The sequence below is a fragment of the Polypterus senegalus genome, chromosome 12 (genome assembly GCF_016835505.1).
Source record: "Polypterus senegalus isolate Bchr_013 chromosome 12, ASM1683550v1, whole genome shotgun sequence".
Classification (NCBI taxonomy): Eukaryota; Metazoa; Chordata; class Cladistia; order Polypteriformes; family Polypteridae; genus Polypterus; species Polypterus senegalus.
In genome coordinates this window covers 4,615,023-4,633,606 of record NC_053165.1, presented here as the reverse complement: position 1 = coordinate 4,633,606, position 18,584 = coordinate 4,615,023, and the positions used below count along the sequence as shown (strand labels likewise).

At 38.8% G+C, this 18,584-nt stretch overlaps 1 protein-coding gene across 4 annotated transcripts in view; it reads right to left on the bottom strand.

Moving 5' to 3' along the window:
• adamts9 (ADAM metallopeptidase with thrombospondin type 1 motif, 9) overlaps positions 1-18,584 on the bottom strand; it is a 235,057-nt gene that overhangs the window by 108,714 nt on the left and 107,759 nt on the right. For all 4 annotated transcript variants that reach the window (XM_039772882.1, XM_039772884.1, XM_039772881.1 and 1 more), the window contains 3 exons: positions 3,374-3,642; positions 461-544; positions 250-374 (listed from right to left, as the gene is read on the bottom strand). In XM_039772882.1, the coding sequence (XP_039628816.1) occupies positions 250-374; positions 461-544; positions 3,374-3,642 (478 nt within the window). The remainder of the gene's footprint in view (positions 1-249; positions 375-460; positions 545-3,373; positions 3,643-18,584) is intronic.

The following is an 18,584-nucleotide window of genomic DNA, read 5'->3' as shown; positions in this document are numbered from 1 at the left end:
CAAATTTGAATCAATAACTGTTCCTGACTCTCCCAAGATCTCATAATGTTGATCAACTCTTTTCTATATAGGATAATTACATATTCATCTCTACATACTGATCACAGACGGTTCCCTTTCTTTCCTTGTAATCTGTCATTCTTATTCCTCTCAACTGTATTCTTAAATATTTCTACTGTTTATAAATCAAAGACCATTTAAATCACCACCTTTTGATGAGTAAGACATGACTGGATTTAAAAGACACACCTTGTGATGAGTACAGCAGTGTCATGATGAGAATGATGGCTGTCATCGGGGTGATTCTGAGTCTGCTGCCAGATACAGAAGTTTTTTAAGGTGGTCTGAGCATTAAAGGATATAGCAGGACCATCCTGGTGAAAACAAAATATTTGGTAATATACACCTTACTTTAATAGCTTTTGAATTATCGAAATGGTAAGAAAAAAAGAACACACACCTGCTCACTTTTAAGGATCACTAACTTTACAATTACAATATGAATAAGGTTTCCAATACTTGGATCACGATAAATAGATGCTACCTGAAAAACAAAAAAAAATATTATTCATGTTCTCCAGGTCCAGGCGCAAATGATCCTAATCTTTATGACTCATCCCAAGATACTCCAATTCACTCTTAATTGTATTTTCATAAGGCATTTGTACTATGAAATGTGACTGTTTGTTTAAATTATTTCACTTGTTGGCCAATACAACAGTAAGAATTACATTACAGTGTCACAGCCCAAAAGAAAGGAATGCTTCATGTAAAAGATCGTGGGGGTGTGAAGTACCGTTGGATGACAGACAACAAATGAATGGAAATTAGGTTCAAATCTAGTATGAAAGCTAATTATTTCAGTATCTGAGGCTAGGATGTTCAAGGAGGAAGAGGAGGATGCAGAGCCCTGGCAACAGTGTGAGGACCAGAAGATTGGCCGTAAGCATCGCTGCTCGTCTGAATCTGCAAACAAGTAGAAGAACTGCAACAAGAAGAACTGCTTGTGATAATTTAAATCCCTAAAACAGTAGATATGTTCACATTGTCAGCATTACGTAACTTATTTCCAGTTTATCGACATATCTAACAGAGATCCCCACTTGCCTCAGCTGTTCAAATGGCCAAAAAATGGATCTGATTTCAGTCAGACATCTTCAGATTTACTTACCTGGAAAAAACTCAAAAGAAAACTCAAAAACAATAACAAGAAAAATATTGCCTTTTCCTTCCATGTTATTTCAGATGTTTATGTACTGAGTGTTGGTGTAAATATTGTGACACCACTCTTGGCTATCATTTGTTTTCTGACGTCTGTCGTTTCAGGATTCACAATTGGCCACAAGCAACTATAAGTATGCACAGTATTGACAAAAAAATTGATACAGATAGAAAAACCTGAAATGTGCTTTTAGTTTTTTGAGTGTAAAGAATGATAAAATGCAAAAAGAGAAAAATAACTGAAAGACTGGAAGAGACACACAGGGTGGTCAGTCAACAACATAACTGAGGATGTGCAGATCTGAACTTTGTGCAGATACCTCAGCTCCTGTTTTGGGGTTTTTGGTGAATGCATGTTGAGGATTACACTGAAAGGAATTTGAAAAGAAAACTTAACAATAATCAGTATACTGTGTAAAAGTAATATTTGATTAGGGGAGAGGATTATGAAAGGATTAATACCATTATGTTTTAAAGACTGCTCAGCTAGAGGATAGTGTGACAGTACTCAACAAAAGACAAACCAATGTCAACTGCAATTAGAACAAGAAGCGGGCAGCAACGCCTTAAAAGCCTTCAAGCATGAGTGCCTCTTACAATGCAGTGATGGTAACACTCCTGTATGGCAAGCCAAGCTAACATTTAGAAGTAATTCAAAATGTATTTGAAGACTTCTGAAAATGAACTAATGATATCTGATAATATGTTTATTTCAAAACATTTTAAATGCGTACTTGGATATCTCAGATATATTTCAAGACGTTTTAAAATGCCATCTTGGTCACTTTAAGATATCTGAAATCAACTTAAAAGGTTTCTCAAATAAATTTCAAAATCTCAAGGAACAATTTCTCATGCATTTTCAGATATCTTAAAGTAACTCTGTGTGTCATTTGACAGATCCAAAATGCACTTCCACATATCTCAAAATAATTTCTTATGATTTCAATAGGACGTCTTGTATGGCAACAAGGCAAATTAACATTTAGGGATATCTCAAAATACATTTTAAGATATTCAGAAATACGTTTAAGATATCTTAAAATGAATTGCAGAAATGTGAAAATACAGGGTTAGGGTTAGGGATCATGAAAGCATTTTAAGATAATTCAAACAGATTTCAAGATACTTTGAGATGATATGTCGTTCATGTTGAGATACCTCAAAATAACTTCCTGTAGAATTGCCTATGTTCTAAATAGGACCTCTCGCCTATTTTAAGATATCTTGAAATGTATTGTAGGACTCAAAGTGAATTTCAGTTATATCTTAAAAGGCATACGTGGTCAATCTGACATATCTGAAGGGGTATTTGAGATTTTTTTTTAATGCAATTGGGGCATATCAGACTGTATTGTGGATATCATAAAATGTAAAAGAACATATTTTGAGACATCTGGAAACAGGCTTCATATATCTTAAAAAGTAAATATATCAGAATTTCAGCTTTAGATGTCTCTAAATGTTAATTCAGCTTTCCATACTTCCTGTAATTTTAAAAAACTTGATTTGCATTAGAGATGCCTTGAATTGCACAGAAAGTTCTTTTAGAGATATTCTGGAAATGCATTTCAGATACACTGTGAATCCGATAGAACATGACTCTCTATACCAACAGAATCACTTATAATGTGGTCGGCCTCCATTTCATGTGTTTCAAATTGAATTGATTTGCTGTTTGTTCCAGTGTATTTACCTGTTTGGTGAATGTTTAAAAAGTTTTCACAAGCCTCGTGGGATGATGAGCATAACTTCAATCGGTTGCATGATATCCTATGGATACACTTTATTACAACACGTTTACAGTTTCAGCCATCTTAATGCTTGGTTTTCCTTTGCATTAGACAATGGAAATTTCTCAAAAAAGAGATAAATACGTGGAAGAAAAAGGACAGTGATGTGTGAGCAGCATGTTTTTACTTAACCTAAACCAGGTGCAAGTACTTGACAATGGAGGAACTGGAGGGCTATCGTGAAAAAGGCTGCACACTCTTGGCAACAGCTTCAGGCCATTATAAATACACACATTTTCAAATACACTTAAGCCAGTTCAAGGTCACAGGGGAGCCTCAGGGAAACCAGCCCTGGACAAGGTACCAGTGCATTGCAGGGCAACATTACTAAATAAAAAAAAATATGAAAGGGAACTCACAATAGACATCAAGGTTAAAACATAGTGCTGCAGGTTATTTTCATGGCGTTCCACCATCTTACTGTCTGCCACTACCATGACTTCAACAAAGCGAGGGTAGGATAAGAATCTCTTTGATCTCCGGCGTGCCCCAGATTCACTGGTTTCATTGCTGTCCCGCTTTTTGCTAAAAGCATCAGCTGCTGCGATATTTGTTCTTAAATAGTCCAGATCTTCAAAAACATGATTTGTGAGATTTTCTTTGCTTCTTTGTATTGAATGATTGTGTCCTGATTACAAGAAAAGAACAAAAAATAATCAGATATATAAAGGTACTTAAAAATGCCCAGGCCCACTCTGCTTGATCTCCTTTAATATAAATAGCACCCCTCACCCACATCTGTGAAGTAGGAATTCTCACATTATAATTATTACTATGCCACCCTGCAAGGAAAAATACCTTTAGAAGAAAAAAAAAACAAAAAAAAAAATCATTATTAAGAGCAAACGCCCAGTCTTGGCAGTGCCTATTCAGAGAAAAGAACTGCTAGAAAGAGACAGTCAGGTCACATCAGGTGAATCTGGCAGCGAGCCCCATGCTAACATGAAGCAACTTCTATCTAATCTAATACCATATGGACCCAGCTGGGCGGCTAAAGCAGGACTGTCAGAAGGCTCACTGCTCAGCCCTCCTGAGGTCTCACTCAAGATCTGATCTCCAAGGTTTAGAGGAAGTTGGACATGTCATCCAAACAAGCACTGCCACACACCTGGGCAGAACAATATTTGGAATATCAGCTTTATAAGCCATGTGATGACATCATTGCGACTTTGAAAAAATTAGAAGTGATTTCAGCTCATTGGTTTTGGCAGGCATTTTGGAGCAAATGCAGCTAAACCACAGGAATTTTGGACTTGGCCAGTGACCACAAATGCATATAAACATCCAGAAAATAATTAAAAGAAAATCTATTTCATTGAATGGGCATCATTAAAAAAGAAGTAGGATTTTATTAGGCCCCACAACCCTGAAATGAAGTTAAAACATGTCCAGAAGCAGATAGACGGAACTCAAACTTCCTCTAAATGTATACTTTTCCGTCCACAGTAAGCAACTTCACTTTTGGAAAGGAGGACAACAATGGCTGAGATAAGGGAAGATTCATCAAAGGGAGGCCCCTTGTACTAATGGAAAGGTTTTAGTTGAGGTGACTGCCAATGAAGATCACTATATGCTGTACACATTATACTGTACTGTCCATCCATCACGTTTAGGAAAATGAATATGCCTGAATATGTCAATTTATATGACTAGAAATCACTGAAGATGTCAAATTATGTGACTGTTTTTCACTTTCACACTCCCACAATATCACATGAACTCCCCTTTTCTGACAGCCAATAATATACTGTCTGCCTGACTGAGCTGGGGGACGTGTGAAGAATTTTCAGGTGTGGCGAGTTCAGTCCCAATTTCTGGCCTTCTTTTTTCAATTCCGTTGTGGTACATTAAACAAGAGACATCGGACATATTAGCTACTGTACTGTTTGTGAGGTCCTAAAGTCCCAAGTTCCTTACTCCAGGTAGCCACCTTATACAAACTGGAGGAAATTAGGCCACCCTTATGGCTTAAGACAAAATCAAATGGTGAAATGCAGATTAGTTATATCTGAGCATATCAGACTCCATGACTGCCTCCACCTCTCAGATTATGTCAATGAATCTACAACTGAAAAATATGTGTAATGTGACATGGCCTTTGCATTTAAGATTAATTAAGGCTTGGTTTGAGTAATTTTTCCTTTTGAGATCATATCCTCAGTGTTATCCAAAATATACACATTAATAATAATAATAATAATAATAATACATTTTATTTGAAAGCGCCTTTCAAAACACTCAAGGACACTGTACACAGTAAAAAATAATAATAAAAGTAAGAAAATAAAAAGCAGGCAAAAGAACAGGTAATTTACAAGAACATAAAAACATAAAACAGTTCCAAATAGGAAAATGGAGAAAGTTATGTGGGATAAGCTATTTTGAATAGATTAAGAGTACATTAAGAGTACATTTTTGATTTTAAAGGTCACGTCCACAATAATAATACAGAATACATTCATCCACTTTCTCATTCCAATACACAATCAAGGGTAGCTGGGGTCTATCCCAGCAGCAACAAATACAAAATTAAAAAACAGTCCTGGCTGGGATGTCTGTTTACCATATTTATTGCTAAAATAAGACACAAACCTTAATTAGAATACAAAATCAGCATGCAATGATGCACAAAAAATAAAATTGAGATATACACATAGAAACAAATACTCTTGTTAGCCTCAGTGAAAAGACACTCATTTATATTCATAATTATCCTGGTATTACTACCTCCTAAAATCTGGGCACCAGTAACTTCACAGAACCTACTCAAACATACACCAACACTCACTCTATTTAGAATCGGAATATGGACAGAAAACTGAAATATCTGAAGGATATAAACTGGCATGGGACTCAACCCAAAGATGATGTACCTGTGAGGCAGCACTACTAGACACTGTTGTACCTTACCACTCCCATAATAATGACCTAATGCCCATATCTCAAAGGAGACTCCAACTGCGCCACCAACTACATTACAAGAAAGAACGAAACTGTATTCATTCAATTCACGTCTGTGGTAACGTATTGAAACGCTCACCCTATATTATTGAAGTTTACTTTCTGGTCTACCCGTCTTGACAATGTAATTTCAGAAATTGTATGTTCCCAATTAGGTGTACGCTATTCTAGAATTTTCATCTGCAGATAATGTGTGTGTCTGGGCTGGATTTATGGGAGGACATTAATATCCCTGATAACATTAATCAGAGAGCATAACTAAAGGAGCACCTTACCTACTACTTTAATGACTGCCTACAAGCATTTGCGGTGGGCAAATCTCCATTAATAAAATACTGAGGCAACATGAAATACATTCAAAACTTTCCTATGTTCCCACTTCCATTTTTTGCAATTGTAACATTATAATGTACACGTAATTAGGCAGAACTTGTAGCCACGGGGACAGGTAAGTGGTCTTCCATGACCTTAAGACAGTGGGAAATGATTTGTGGACTGATGAAACTAACTTTGAATTGTTCGAGAATAACACACAGCAGTACATATTGTCTTAAGGTCTGAAGAGCTTGGAATCACTGAAATGAAAATGAATTTCCAAGTTTATTAAGAAATGCTGCAGGATAATGCAAGGGTGGCTGTTCACCTAGCTTAAGCTTAGCAGAAGCCAGGCAATGCAGCAGGACAATGACCCTAACATAGAAATAAATCCACAGAATGGCTTCAGAAAAAGAAAATATGCCTTGGAGTGGCCCAGTCCATAACTCAATAAAGATGCTGTGGAATGACCCTGAAAGAGCCATTCACGTCAGACATTCTAAGAATATGTCTCTGTTTTGTAAGTAAGAATGGTTGCTCCTGAACTCTGTGAAGGCCAAATTCTCAGCTACTGGAACTGCTTGTTAGAGGTACTTCTGCCAAACTACCTGTTAAACCCAATTGTTCACTTACCTTTTCCACAGAACTCTGTAAATGTTTGATGGCTGTGTTTGATAAAGACATGAAAGGTTATAATTGTTTAGGTGTTATTAGCTGAACCATATCATGTTTGTCTATACTTATGACTTAGATGAACTTCACATACATTTTGGGACCATTTAATGCAGAAAATGAGGTCATTCCAAAGGGTCCACATTGTTTTTCGTGCCACTGTAGTTGCTTCCACTCTAACATTTGTTGTCATTTTCAGCTGTCTCCCCACTGCTCCTCACTACTTGTCAGGATCAGCAGAGAAATAGATGAATTAACAAAAGACAGCAACAGAAATATAAGCATTTAAAGCTACAGAAAAAAATTCTGACATTCTTCTAAATGTAAACATCACACACTTTTCTGAGTGCAAAAACGAAAAAGATCAGTTAGGCATAAGAGTGATTTACTGATATGTGAAAGTGGATGGAATGAAAGCCTGCACTGATTGGGTTGGGTGCAGGATGCCAGGACTGAACCTAAGAACACTTGTACCAGACACCTTGTGACTTTTAACACGGAGTCTACACACTAGAAAGTACTCCAAAAAACAAGAAGCACACGTATTGAGGACCTTTCCATTGGCACACTACATAGTAACGGCTGATGAATGCCTAAATTGTGAGTACTAGTAGTGGAGGGGAGTAAACCAGCAATCACGTGAGATGCAGTGTAGCTCTTTGGTCACTAGGGGCCCCACTATAGTCCTCAAAGTAAAACTGAATTAATGTGACATTTTTAGTTTTGCTATAAATTCATTGATGTAAGCTGACAAAGGTTATTGAAAGTAACTCAAGGCATCAATTTATTTGTGTTGGGAAGGCGGTCTGCAGTGAGCACACAAAAGAATGCAATTAAAACAGCATGTTCTGAAACGCTGGGAGCAATCTGAAGCCTTAGAAGAAAAGCCAAACAGAAAGTGTTTCAGGTGTGAACATCTGTCGCGAGCGTTTGCCACCCATTACCAGTTTGTTGAAGATATAAACTGAATTTGTGTTTCTGACTCAGCAAAGGAGACAGCTGTGTAGTGTGAATGCTCCATCCAGAGTTTCATATCTTATCTGGTGTTTTCAACACATATTGGCTGTGTTATTTTTTATATTCTTTACACATTAATGTCTAATTCAGTGCCATTTTGTTCTGGTTTTTGGTGCTGCCTTTTTTTTTTTGTAAACCCATTGCTAGGACACAGTTCCCTTTTTCTAGGGAGCATTTCCTCATAGGTTTTGACCATCACATTACGATGCAACAGGTTGGCAACTAGCATAACCTCCTCATCTCAGGCCTTTTTACAATATCTTCTTGGTTTTGATCTTTTGCTTTGTACTTTTGATTTTTACTTTACACTCTGGTTTTGTCAAAATGATTCTTGTGGCTCTCAAGGTTACATCTCTAGCTTTGTTTTTTGGCTACACCTCATCTTCTGGTCATTCTACTAGTTTTTTGCTAGCATAGCATTAATAAGTTAATGCAAGTCCTGGCAATAGAGATTCAAACGTTCTCCTCACTTTGGGCTTCGTTTGTATCTTATGCCACTTTGGATTCTTTAAGGTCAGTGGGAGTGTCAGTGCTCTACTCACAGTAAGTAGGGACTGGAGATCATTTTAATGAAGGGACCAGAAGATGAGATGTCATCGATAAAAGAAGCCAACTTCCTACACCAAATCTCAGTCCTACCTTACTTCTAACCTAAAACAGTACACTAAACCATAATCAAAGTTCAAAAGCACAAATTTGTTTACTAATGCACATTGAACTTGCCACAAACCCAGAAATGCTCAGCATCAAGTTTTATTTCATTGTGCTTCTGATGTCTTGCGCCAACCAATTTTGGTCATTTAATCCTAGCGACTCCGTAGCAACTGATAGCATAATATCTCCAAAATAGCGGCACCCATTAAAGTCAAAGATGACATTTAAGTAAAACAGGAGATTCACTCGAAAGAGGCCCCGAATATTCTGTTGTAACTTCTGTTAGGATGAAGCATTCCGAACCAAAAAAATATGCTCTATACCTTGACTTATGTGTAATCGATTGCATTGCATGCGATGCTGGAAGTGGTTTCTTTTTCTGCCAGACACATTTCCACACTGCGCTCCATGCTCCTGAACGTATCAACAAGCGTCTTGGGTTAGCCGCAATTTCATGTTGGATGTTTTCCTTCAAATCTCCTACAGTGCGAGGTTTGTTGTGATAGACTTTTCCTTTGAGCAGACCCCGAAGGTTCTAAGAAGTCTGGTGGTGTTAGTTCCAGTAACCATGGTGGCCAAAGCCCCTTTGAAATGACCCTGCAGCTGAAGGAGGACTCAATTTCTGCCATGCTCCTTGACAATGTGTGACACGTTGCTCCATCTTGCAGGAAGTAAATTTCTGTTAACTCACGATAATCCAGTTGATTCTGACATCTCTTAAATGAATTGGTGACCCAATAGGTTTGCACCATGAAGACACGCTGCTCAATACTGTACTCCACCATCCTGATGAGAAGTTGAGTGACTGAGTGAAGGAGTACGGGCGCTATGCACCCAGATGTTGTAAACAGAGGCTAAACGTCACAACGGCTGTCCGGTGCCTACCTCATCGCTCCAACGCAGGGGCATCCCGACTTGTTCGAAGCTCCATATACTGAGGAGCACATTGCATGTTGTTTTATTCAGATTGCTTCTTCCTAGCGAGAGTTATTACAAAATATTCGGGGCTTCTTTTGAGTGAATCTCCCTGTATTATGACTTACTTAAAATGATGTGCAATAAATGAATATATGCAAAATATGAATTCCATATTCTCAAAAATATATTCTAGAGGCAAAGGCACAATAACTCTTTAAAGCTAGCCAATCATAACAGTCAGGAAGCCACATGAAAAAGCGGGTTATGTCCACATACTGCCAGCCAAAGCTGTCATGACCTACGTGGCATTGGCTCCACTCCTCTACTTGAGTTTTCAAGTGATAAGATGGGAGTTACTCACATCCCCACATTTTATGATTTTGATTCATTTTACATTTTTGTAAAATCACATTGATTTATGTTTTATCTATTATCTTTGATCACTGATGTTATACTTTGATTTCATGCCTCGCTCTAAATATCCAAGAAATAATCCCAAGAACATTTGTATACGTCAAGCGAAGCTCAGAAAAAATTAATGAAAAAGTTCCAATCATAGCAGAAATTTCCAACCTAACATCTCTCTATCGCTTTATTCATCTACTTCAGTGCACAAGCACAGGAACCTGTACCAATTACAGCAGAACACACTCACTCACTCATACGCTCAAACACCTAATTTGAGTTGCCAATCAACTGGAATGAATGTCTTTGGACTGTGGGAGGAAAAAACAACACGGGGAGAACAAGCTAAGTGAATACAGTAAAAAAAAACAAAAAAAAACACAGCTGGAAACTCGACCAAGGTTCAAGCATTATGAACCTGCAAAGCCACCTCATTATTTCTGACAATCAGCAAAGTTTCAAGATTTTCATTTACCAAAGGCTTGATGCTGGGCCTCCTCTCTTAAACCTGCCCTTTTTGGAGATGTAAGCTTTGGGTAAATTCTGCCTCGCTATGAATGAAGATATCATTTCCATTCTGCAAATATTTAGCAATTCCATGAAAGCAACAAACAAATGAATTTGATGTGTATAATTTTTTACTGCTGAGGTCATGACTCCAGAAGAGACCACCCAGTAAGCTTCTAGAAAGTAATCTATTGCTGGTGAGTGAAAGAAAAGCAAAGCAATGTTCACACACACATTCTGAAACCCACTTAATCCAGTTTAAGGCTTCAAGGGGGTCAGTGTCTGTCTGGGGAGGACTCTGCACAAGCTGGAAAACAATGCTGAATACCATGCCATTCCATCGATGGGCATACACAAGCACATTATATTCGGGCCAATTTATTACTGAAAATTACGCTAACATTAGAATGGTGTGAGGAAGACCCTTGGAGACAAAGAAAAAGCCTGGTATGGCATCTCAATGTAGGACAATGAATCTGTGATCTAGGTGCAATAGCTATTAGGCCGCCACAACTCTGCAATGCAATATCCATCCATCCGTCCATTATCCAACCCGTTATATCCTAACTACAGGGCCACGGGGGTCTGCTGGAGCCAATCCGAGCCAACACAGGGCGCAAGGCAGGAAACAAACCCTGGGCAGGGCGCCAACACAATGCAATAGGACTATAGCAATTAAGTCTGACTTAGTGGACAGGCCCAAGGGTGCTGCACAGATTTACAAATATAAGACACACAAAGTAAACTTGAAATATCATTCAACATGCAAATTGTAACTAGTGAAAGAGACCTAGAGGTGTCTCACTCTGCCAGTATAATAACACAAAAGAGGCCAAAGGCACTATACAGTATCACAAAAGTCTGCTAATTAACAAACATACAAGAGAAAGATCAACAAGAAATAACGCAAAGTACTAGATAATCAGAACCAATGGAAAACTCTGCTGCAACTCTGGGCCTACTTATTAGAATTTTTCAACCCTGCCTGAGAAGTCCACCTTTACAATGCCACCTCTCTGGCACTCTCTCTCTTTTCATCCTGGCCTTCGGCTTCTATAAGCATAGGCTCACACCAACCGTCCTAACTCGACACTTTATGTGGTGACGTTAAAGCACCTCCTGATGTCACATTCAGCCAAATCACCAGCAGGGCTGGGCTTAGAATGATAAACGCTAGCACCCTTGAGCCTTCAGCAGTGCCTTTTTGAGTTGCCCCCATTATAATCCCTCATTCAGATACAACATGTAGCCTCTATTTTAAGTTGGACCAACAGCAAGACACAAGCAAAAGTTAGGGAAAATCAGTTCAGCCTTTTTTGTGTGATTAGGAACAAACAAACAGCCTTCTAAATAGGCTAACAATTTTATTTAAATATTTGTCTTTTCATTAGATATGTCAATTTTGTTAATATTGTTCTTTTTATTTATTATTTAGTTTCTGTGCTATTCTCTTGTGTTCCTTGTGCCTTGTGGGTGGAATGCCAGGAAGCGGGGTCACCCTGATGTCACCACTGAAGGACTGCCCTCAGCCTGAGCCTGGGGAGCAGGTCCTTTAGTGGGTCACTGATTGTTGTTTGGGTCTCGAAATTTTGCTTTTGGATTTCCTGCTTCTGTTTTTGGGGTTACTGTTTACTGGACTGGATTGCTCTTTAGGGTCAAAAATATTTTCCTTCTTTGATTTTCAAATAAATATCTTGATTTATAAAGACTGATTAGGCATTACCCTTCCAAGCCACAGATGTTTTACAGTTTGTCTCCTTTCAAAGGGCACTTTTGATATTTTTGGGGACATTAAGGTATATTTTGTACATCTTTTAGGCCCATGTGTTCGGTGTCAGGCTGCCCACTGTGTGGCCTTTTCTAGGCAGGCTAGGGAAGGCCTTAGCTTGGTTTATGGGTCTTTTTGAGCACTCGCACCCTTTCGCTCCTTGAAATGCACTCATATCATAACAGAGGCAGGCAGGTAGTGGAGAAGGAAATGAAGAAAGACTAAGACATCTGATAATGTTGGAAAAATGTAGCCATCCCCCAGTAATCATATAGAAAACAAACTTCACAACTATAGAACAGGAATGTTTGTGGTGTGCTATTGCCAGATGGGCATCACATGTAATTCATACTATGTATCAGCCATGTATCAAATTCTAAGGATGAGCCTCATTGATTCTCAGTATCAGCCACATTTAAAAATCACCCTTTCAGTTATTTTCCCTTTCATTTTCCTGAACAGTGAGCAGCAATTGGGTAAAAAGATACCCTTTTTTTGGATTCCTGCTGCCCAGCAGCTGGAGCAATGGACATTGGCAGTGGTAACAGATACCCATGGGCGCCTTGCATTGCTGCAGATATGGGGGTAAACCTTGAGCCTTAAAGAGCCCTGCAAGCAAAAAGAGTTAAAAATTAAAAAAAAAAAAATTTAAAAATGAGGGTATATTTTGCTAGAAAACAATGACAAGTCCATTAACAATACATAAAGGATTCTGAACATATAGAAAAGGCTGCAGTCAGATGCCACTGAGGCGGAAAAGTTGGGGTCGTTCAAGAAAGGACTGGATGCTGCCTTGGACAGTGACATAAATTGCTTTAATTATAGGAAATGTAGCTAGCAGCCTAGAGGGATGGTGACTTGCTCAGCAATGGACTCCTGTGTGGTTATTCTGCTCAAAATAATTTGTTGGGGATTCTTCATCCCCCCTTCTGGGACATCAGCAAGCACAATACACAGAAATGAACTTGCTCTTCTTTGGGCTTTTATATTCTAAAAATGAGTTTGCGCGATCCCTCAAAAGGGTCCTGCCAAGGGCGACTGACAAAGAGCTCCTGTGGGCTGCACACACAATACCCCTTGTGACAGCAGTTAGGCCGATGGGAAAATGTGCCATTCTGTGATGAACCAAAATCCTGATAATCTGTGACTTTTGTACATGGAGGTCATTTAAAGATTTACCACAGAATTTGAAAAACAGCTGAGTTCTGGGTAGTAAAAAATCTTGTGCACTATAAATCAAATACAAAAAGGTGTACATTTAATTACAGGATTGTTTTATGAATGCTGGAGGAAACTGGAGTTAAACTGCTGCTTATTTGGATGGAGGGGTGCCAGTTGAAGTGTTCTGCCCTCTGTTCAATGTGCTCTGGAGATTTTCTGGGCACAGCCCACTTGGATTGCTGGAGGGATTATATCTCTTGACTGGCTTGGGAGTGTCTAGGAATTCCTTGAGAAAAATATAAAAATTTGCTGGATTATTGGGAAGCAGTATGCTGTCTCACAAGTCCAGGCACCTAAACACAATTCCCAGAATGTTCACCATGTAGACTTTATAAATTCTCCTCCATTTTCTGAGTGTTTTTTGTGAAGTACTCCAGCTTCTCCTTACATTCCAGAGGCATGCACTATGGCTTACTTGGTGATTCAAAGCTAGCCCAGCATAAGTGAGGGTGGACGCATGAACCCGTGTATTCTCTGACAGACTGGCATACCATCTAGCGTTGGTGCCTGTTATAGGTCTGCTGCTGAAAGGCAGACCTGAATTAAAAGAATGTGGGGCAGAAAATGTCTGTATTGTTATTTTTATTTTACCAGTACTGATGCAGTTCACTGGTATCCTTTGCTACCTTATGCCAGGCACACACTTTGCAATTTTTAAAAATGGTGGTCACGTGACTACTGACACTGCACAATAGAGCCGTATATGAACTCAAACTGCAGGAGCAAGCTGGGTCCAATTGCCACAATGTCCATGCTCAGACTATACATCTTCAAGATCTCAGCCGATAGTATAACCCATTGATATTTTACAATAAAGATTTACTTATCTGAAAAAAAAATATGACCAAAGGCTTCTTAAAATGTCAACAAAGAAAAGTGTTACATCTCTTACTGTGCTCTGAAACTACAAAGAAAGGAAAATGGCGTAAGTGAAGATACAGATGGTTGGGACGGCGTGGGCAATGTGATCTATCTGCTTGTCAGAGAGTTGGAGGTGCGTAATCTATGTTTGCAGTTTATCGATGTGTGTGTTGTGTTCGGGTTCTTCCAGTAATTGTTGTTGCTAAGATACTATTGTCATTGGCTATTTAGTTGTATGTGATTTGCTATATGATTGTGTGCCTTTTGAAATCAAAAAGGTGACAAATGAGTAGAACAAACCACTCACTCCAGTTGTTGCACAATGAATTTTGGGAAATTTGATAGTGACATCAGAAAATGAACTCGTGAGATTGCCCTTACTAAAGAACAGCCGAATCATAAGATGAAATCGGGCATTGGAACCCCTCACATACAGCATGTGAAATGATGGCCAACGATGGTAAAAGTTTGGGCCAACTCAGAACATTAGCCTTTCACTGCAAATCGTGCCAAAATCGCTTAGTTTCTGCCTGGCATTGGAGTACTAAAGGTCTATGTGTAAGTGCCCTCCTGTACACCATCTGTAAGAAATCTGCACATGATCTATGTGCCTGTGTGGGATTCTTAATGCACTCTAGCCTTCTCTCATCCCCCAGACATGCATGTTAAGGCTAATTATGTTTATATTCACATTTATTTGTACCCTGTGCTGAACTTTGAAGGTGTGGCTACTGTCTTGTGCTCAATGCTACCATAGATATGCTCAGGCTCTCTATGCTTCCGTATTAGATAAAAAGTGGCACACACATAAGTTTGACATTATTCAGGCTTTTGCTCTGAAAAAAGTAATTATCAGATTAAGGTTTCCATGAACATCTTGTTATATTGATTATCTCACAGTTATTTAATCTGGCAGGTAATGTGGTTGACTAAGCAAGTCTTTAGAGATACGATCAGAAGGTCACAGATTAAATCAGACTTTCTATGCATGTCAAAATGTGGCTGCAAAGTATAGCTATCATATCCTTGAAGGCAGCCATTGATTTTCTTAACCCACATTTTTCAGTACAGGTAAGCGTGTCACTGAAATATGAGGGTTCAAGGCCATAATCCAGGCACTCATTCTGCTACAGTTGTAGACCACATCACTGGAAATACTGGCAGAGAGAGGAGTAAAATAATTCTGATTTACAGTACAGGTCAACCAAGCTGGCAGTGAGTGAAGCTACCGCTCAAGTACACCTAACTAGATCAGTTCGTTCAAGTAGAGTGCGAAAGAGAAGTGGCTACAGATCCCAATCACTGCTTCAGGAGCACCTAGCTGGTGAACCATCCAAAATAAGCTGCGCTCCTGGAGGACGAGTGCCAGTTCCTCCAAGTGACAGGACAAGTTTAGTAGATACATGATGACAAACCCCCTTCAGCTCCACCTTCAGACTGACCTCAGCTAACAGGAGTGCAAACTCCGCCTCGCCACGCGTCACCCAGACCGCGTCCTGATGTTCAAAGTGGGGAGTCTTTGCAATGGCATTCAGAAGCTTTTCTGCTTGACAAAAGCAATACAAGCGTGATGTTCTTTCCTGAAAACTAAAACAACAATTCCCTTTAAACTCTTTGTCGCTGACAGTATCAGGTTTCCTTATCTGATCACTGTTAAGGTTATAGGAAGTGCAAAAGTCTACAGGAATGTTAAACACAAAATTAAGATCCCAAGATAGGAAACCTACAGTTTTTTTTTGTCTTTTTTTTCTTTCTTCTTCACATAACTGCTAACAGCTTTACTGCAGCCATAATTTAAACGTACTGCATCCGTGATAAAGAAAATGGGGAATGTACATCTGCAGATAGTTCGGGTACAAGAGCAAAAAAACGGGTGTGCCCGGCTCACAACTTTCGCTACACAAAGTTTTTAAAATATTACAGGCCAATATCTTATCATGTGGAATGAAATGTAAGAATTGTATCTCGAAGAAAAAAAGGACATATACTGTACTGTATAATTCTCCCCAAAGTATGCTTTATTATGCCAAAAATGTCTAGCAACAAAAATCGTTACCACGCTAGACCAAAATCTGATGGGTAGTTTTGCTCAAAATCAACAGGCTTTTAGAATTTTACAAGGCGAACTGGGCCAACTTCTTTTTTTTTCAGAATGGAGTGGTTTGTTTTTAAATCACTGTGCCCATGGCGTGACATCCTGACTCACATATGAAGACAGAGTGGTGTAGTGTTTAAGGTTGTGGACTTCAAACCTTCAGGTTGTGTGTTTAGATCCTGCTACTGACACTGTGTGACCATGACCATCACCTGCCTGTGCTGCAAATACAAAATAATAGGCAAAAAATACGTAACCACTTGTACTATTAATGCTATATTTACATTGAGTTACATTTACTCATTTGGCTGATGCCTTTACACAAGGAAACCTGCAACATTTTTGATACAATTGGTTCCATTTCTTTTGGTTTTCCAATTGGAGCACAGGCAGGTCAAGTGACTTGCTCAGGGTCACATGCTATAAGTAGTGGGATTTGACCCCAAAACCTCAGGATTTGAAGTCCAAAGCCTTAATCACTACACCACACTGCCTACAGTTGTAAGTTGTCTTGCTTAAAGGCATCAGCCAAATATTTAAATGTTCAAATGACTCGCTTGCAACACTCTGAAAGTAGTCAGATCATATTCAGGGATGCCTCCAACATATAAAAGCACTGGTGTATGTAGATGTACATAAAGATATACATATATATAGTCACACAGGCATGTCTAGGGACCACCTTTCTGGGACGAGTGAGGGTGTTGGCACTATCTTCTCCTTCCTCCTCCAAAGCCAAGAAAAGACAAGAGGGACGAATGGCCTTGTCCACTGCCTGAGAAAAACTCCGACCCTTCCAGACTTCACCATATAAAGCCGGCCCGTTCCTCAAAGGTGGTGTCAAATGCTATACTTACTTCAGCAGAGGACAGAGCTCCAACTAGCACTCTCAAAGTATTTCTGTTTTGAGCTGTGATCATCTGTCTTTAGTGTGAATATTAAACAACCCTTTCTTTGGTTCTCCAACCTTTCTCCCTGCCTGGTCACACCTTATATATTTATATATATAATCAGATTGTGTTTCAGACTACGAATGATATATATATATATACATACTGTACATACACACACAGTGGTACCTCGGTATACGTCCTTAATTCGTTCCAGATCCTTTGACTTGTACCAAACAGGACGTATACCAAACAAATTTTTCCCATAAGAAATGAAGGGAAAATGACGAATCGGTTCCCATGAAAAAAAATCCTATTGTTATTGGCATATTATACATTGATGGGGTTGCATAAAATAATTTAAACACTGCTTAATACTAAAATACATAAACACAAATGCAATTAGATTAAATAATTGAAAATTTAACCTCACTTTACTTTTTAATAGCGTCTTTGCTTTTCACAATCGTAGATACCGTCGTTCTCGGCATACAGTATGCAGCAGCCAAGTCCCAGATACGCATGCCACCTTCATACTTTTCAACACTCAATTCATATTTATGTGAAAAAACACAAAATCACAAGAAAATTCACAGAGAGTTATAGCACGGTTTGTTCACTGAATGCTAGCAATTGGTGTACTGACGCTCGTGGGCAGTTGTGGCTTTGTCTCGAGAGAGGTAAACAAGGGTAGCGTGCGGTGTTCTAGCATATGATTCGTATTCCAAGCAAAATTTTTCGCATCCAAACAGGATGTATACCAAGTTGGACTTATTCCAAAGTGGACGTATACCGAGGTACCACTCTATATGTATGTAAGTGTATATATATATATATATATATATATATATATATATATATATATATATATATATATATATATAGTATAAGCCCGTGCTGTAAAAAGCCTGGGCTCCTATAAACCATGGATTCTGGCATTTCAATCAATCAATGACATCGGTTGTGCATTAGCGGCTAAGTGAGGTTCTCTTTTCTTGGCGGATTTGTTTTGCCGATATGCTTGCCTTGCTTGTGTCTTAGCGGCTAAGTGAGTTTCTCTCTTTTCTTGGCAGTTTTACTTTGGCGACAGGGTTGCTTTCTTTGTGCTTCATGCTGTAGCCTCGCACTTCCGGGCCGGACAGACAGACACACTTCCACGCATAGATGTTTATATATAAGATATACCGTATTTACATGTGTACCACGTGCACTTTTTTTCCTGAAAATTAGCATTAGAAAATCAGGTGCACATCATACACGAGGAAATGTAATTCTGTAATGTTTAA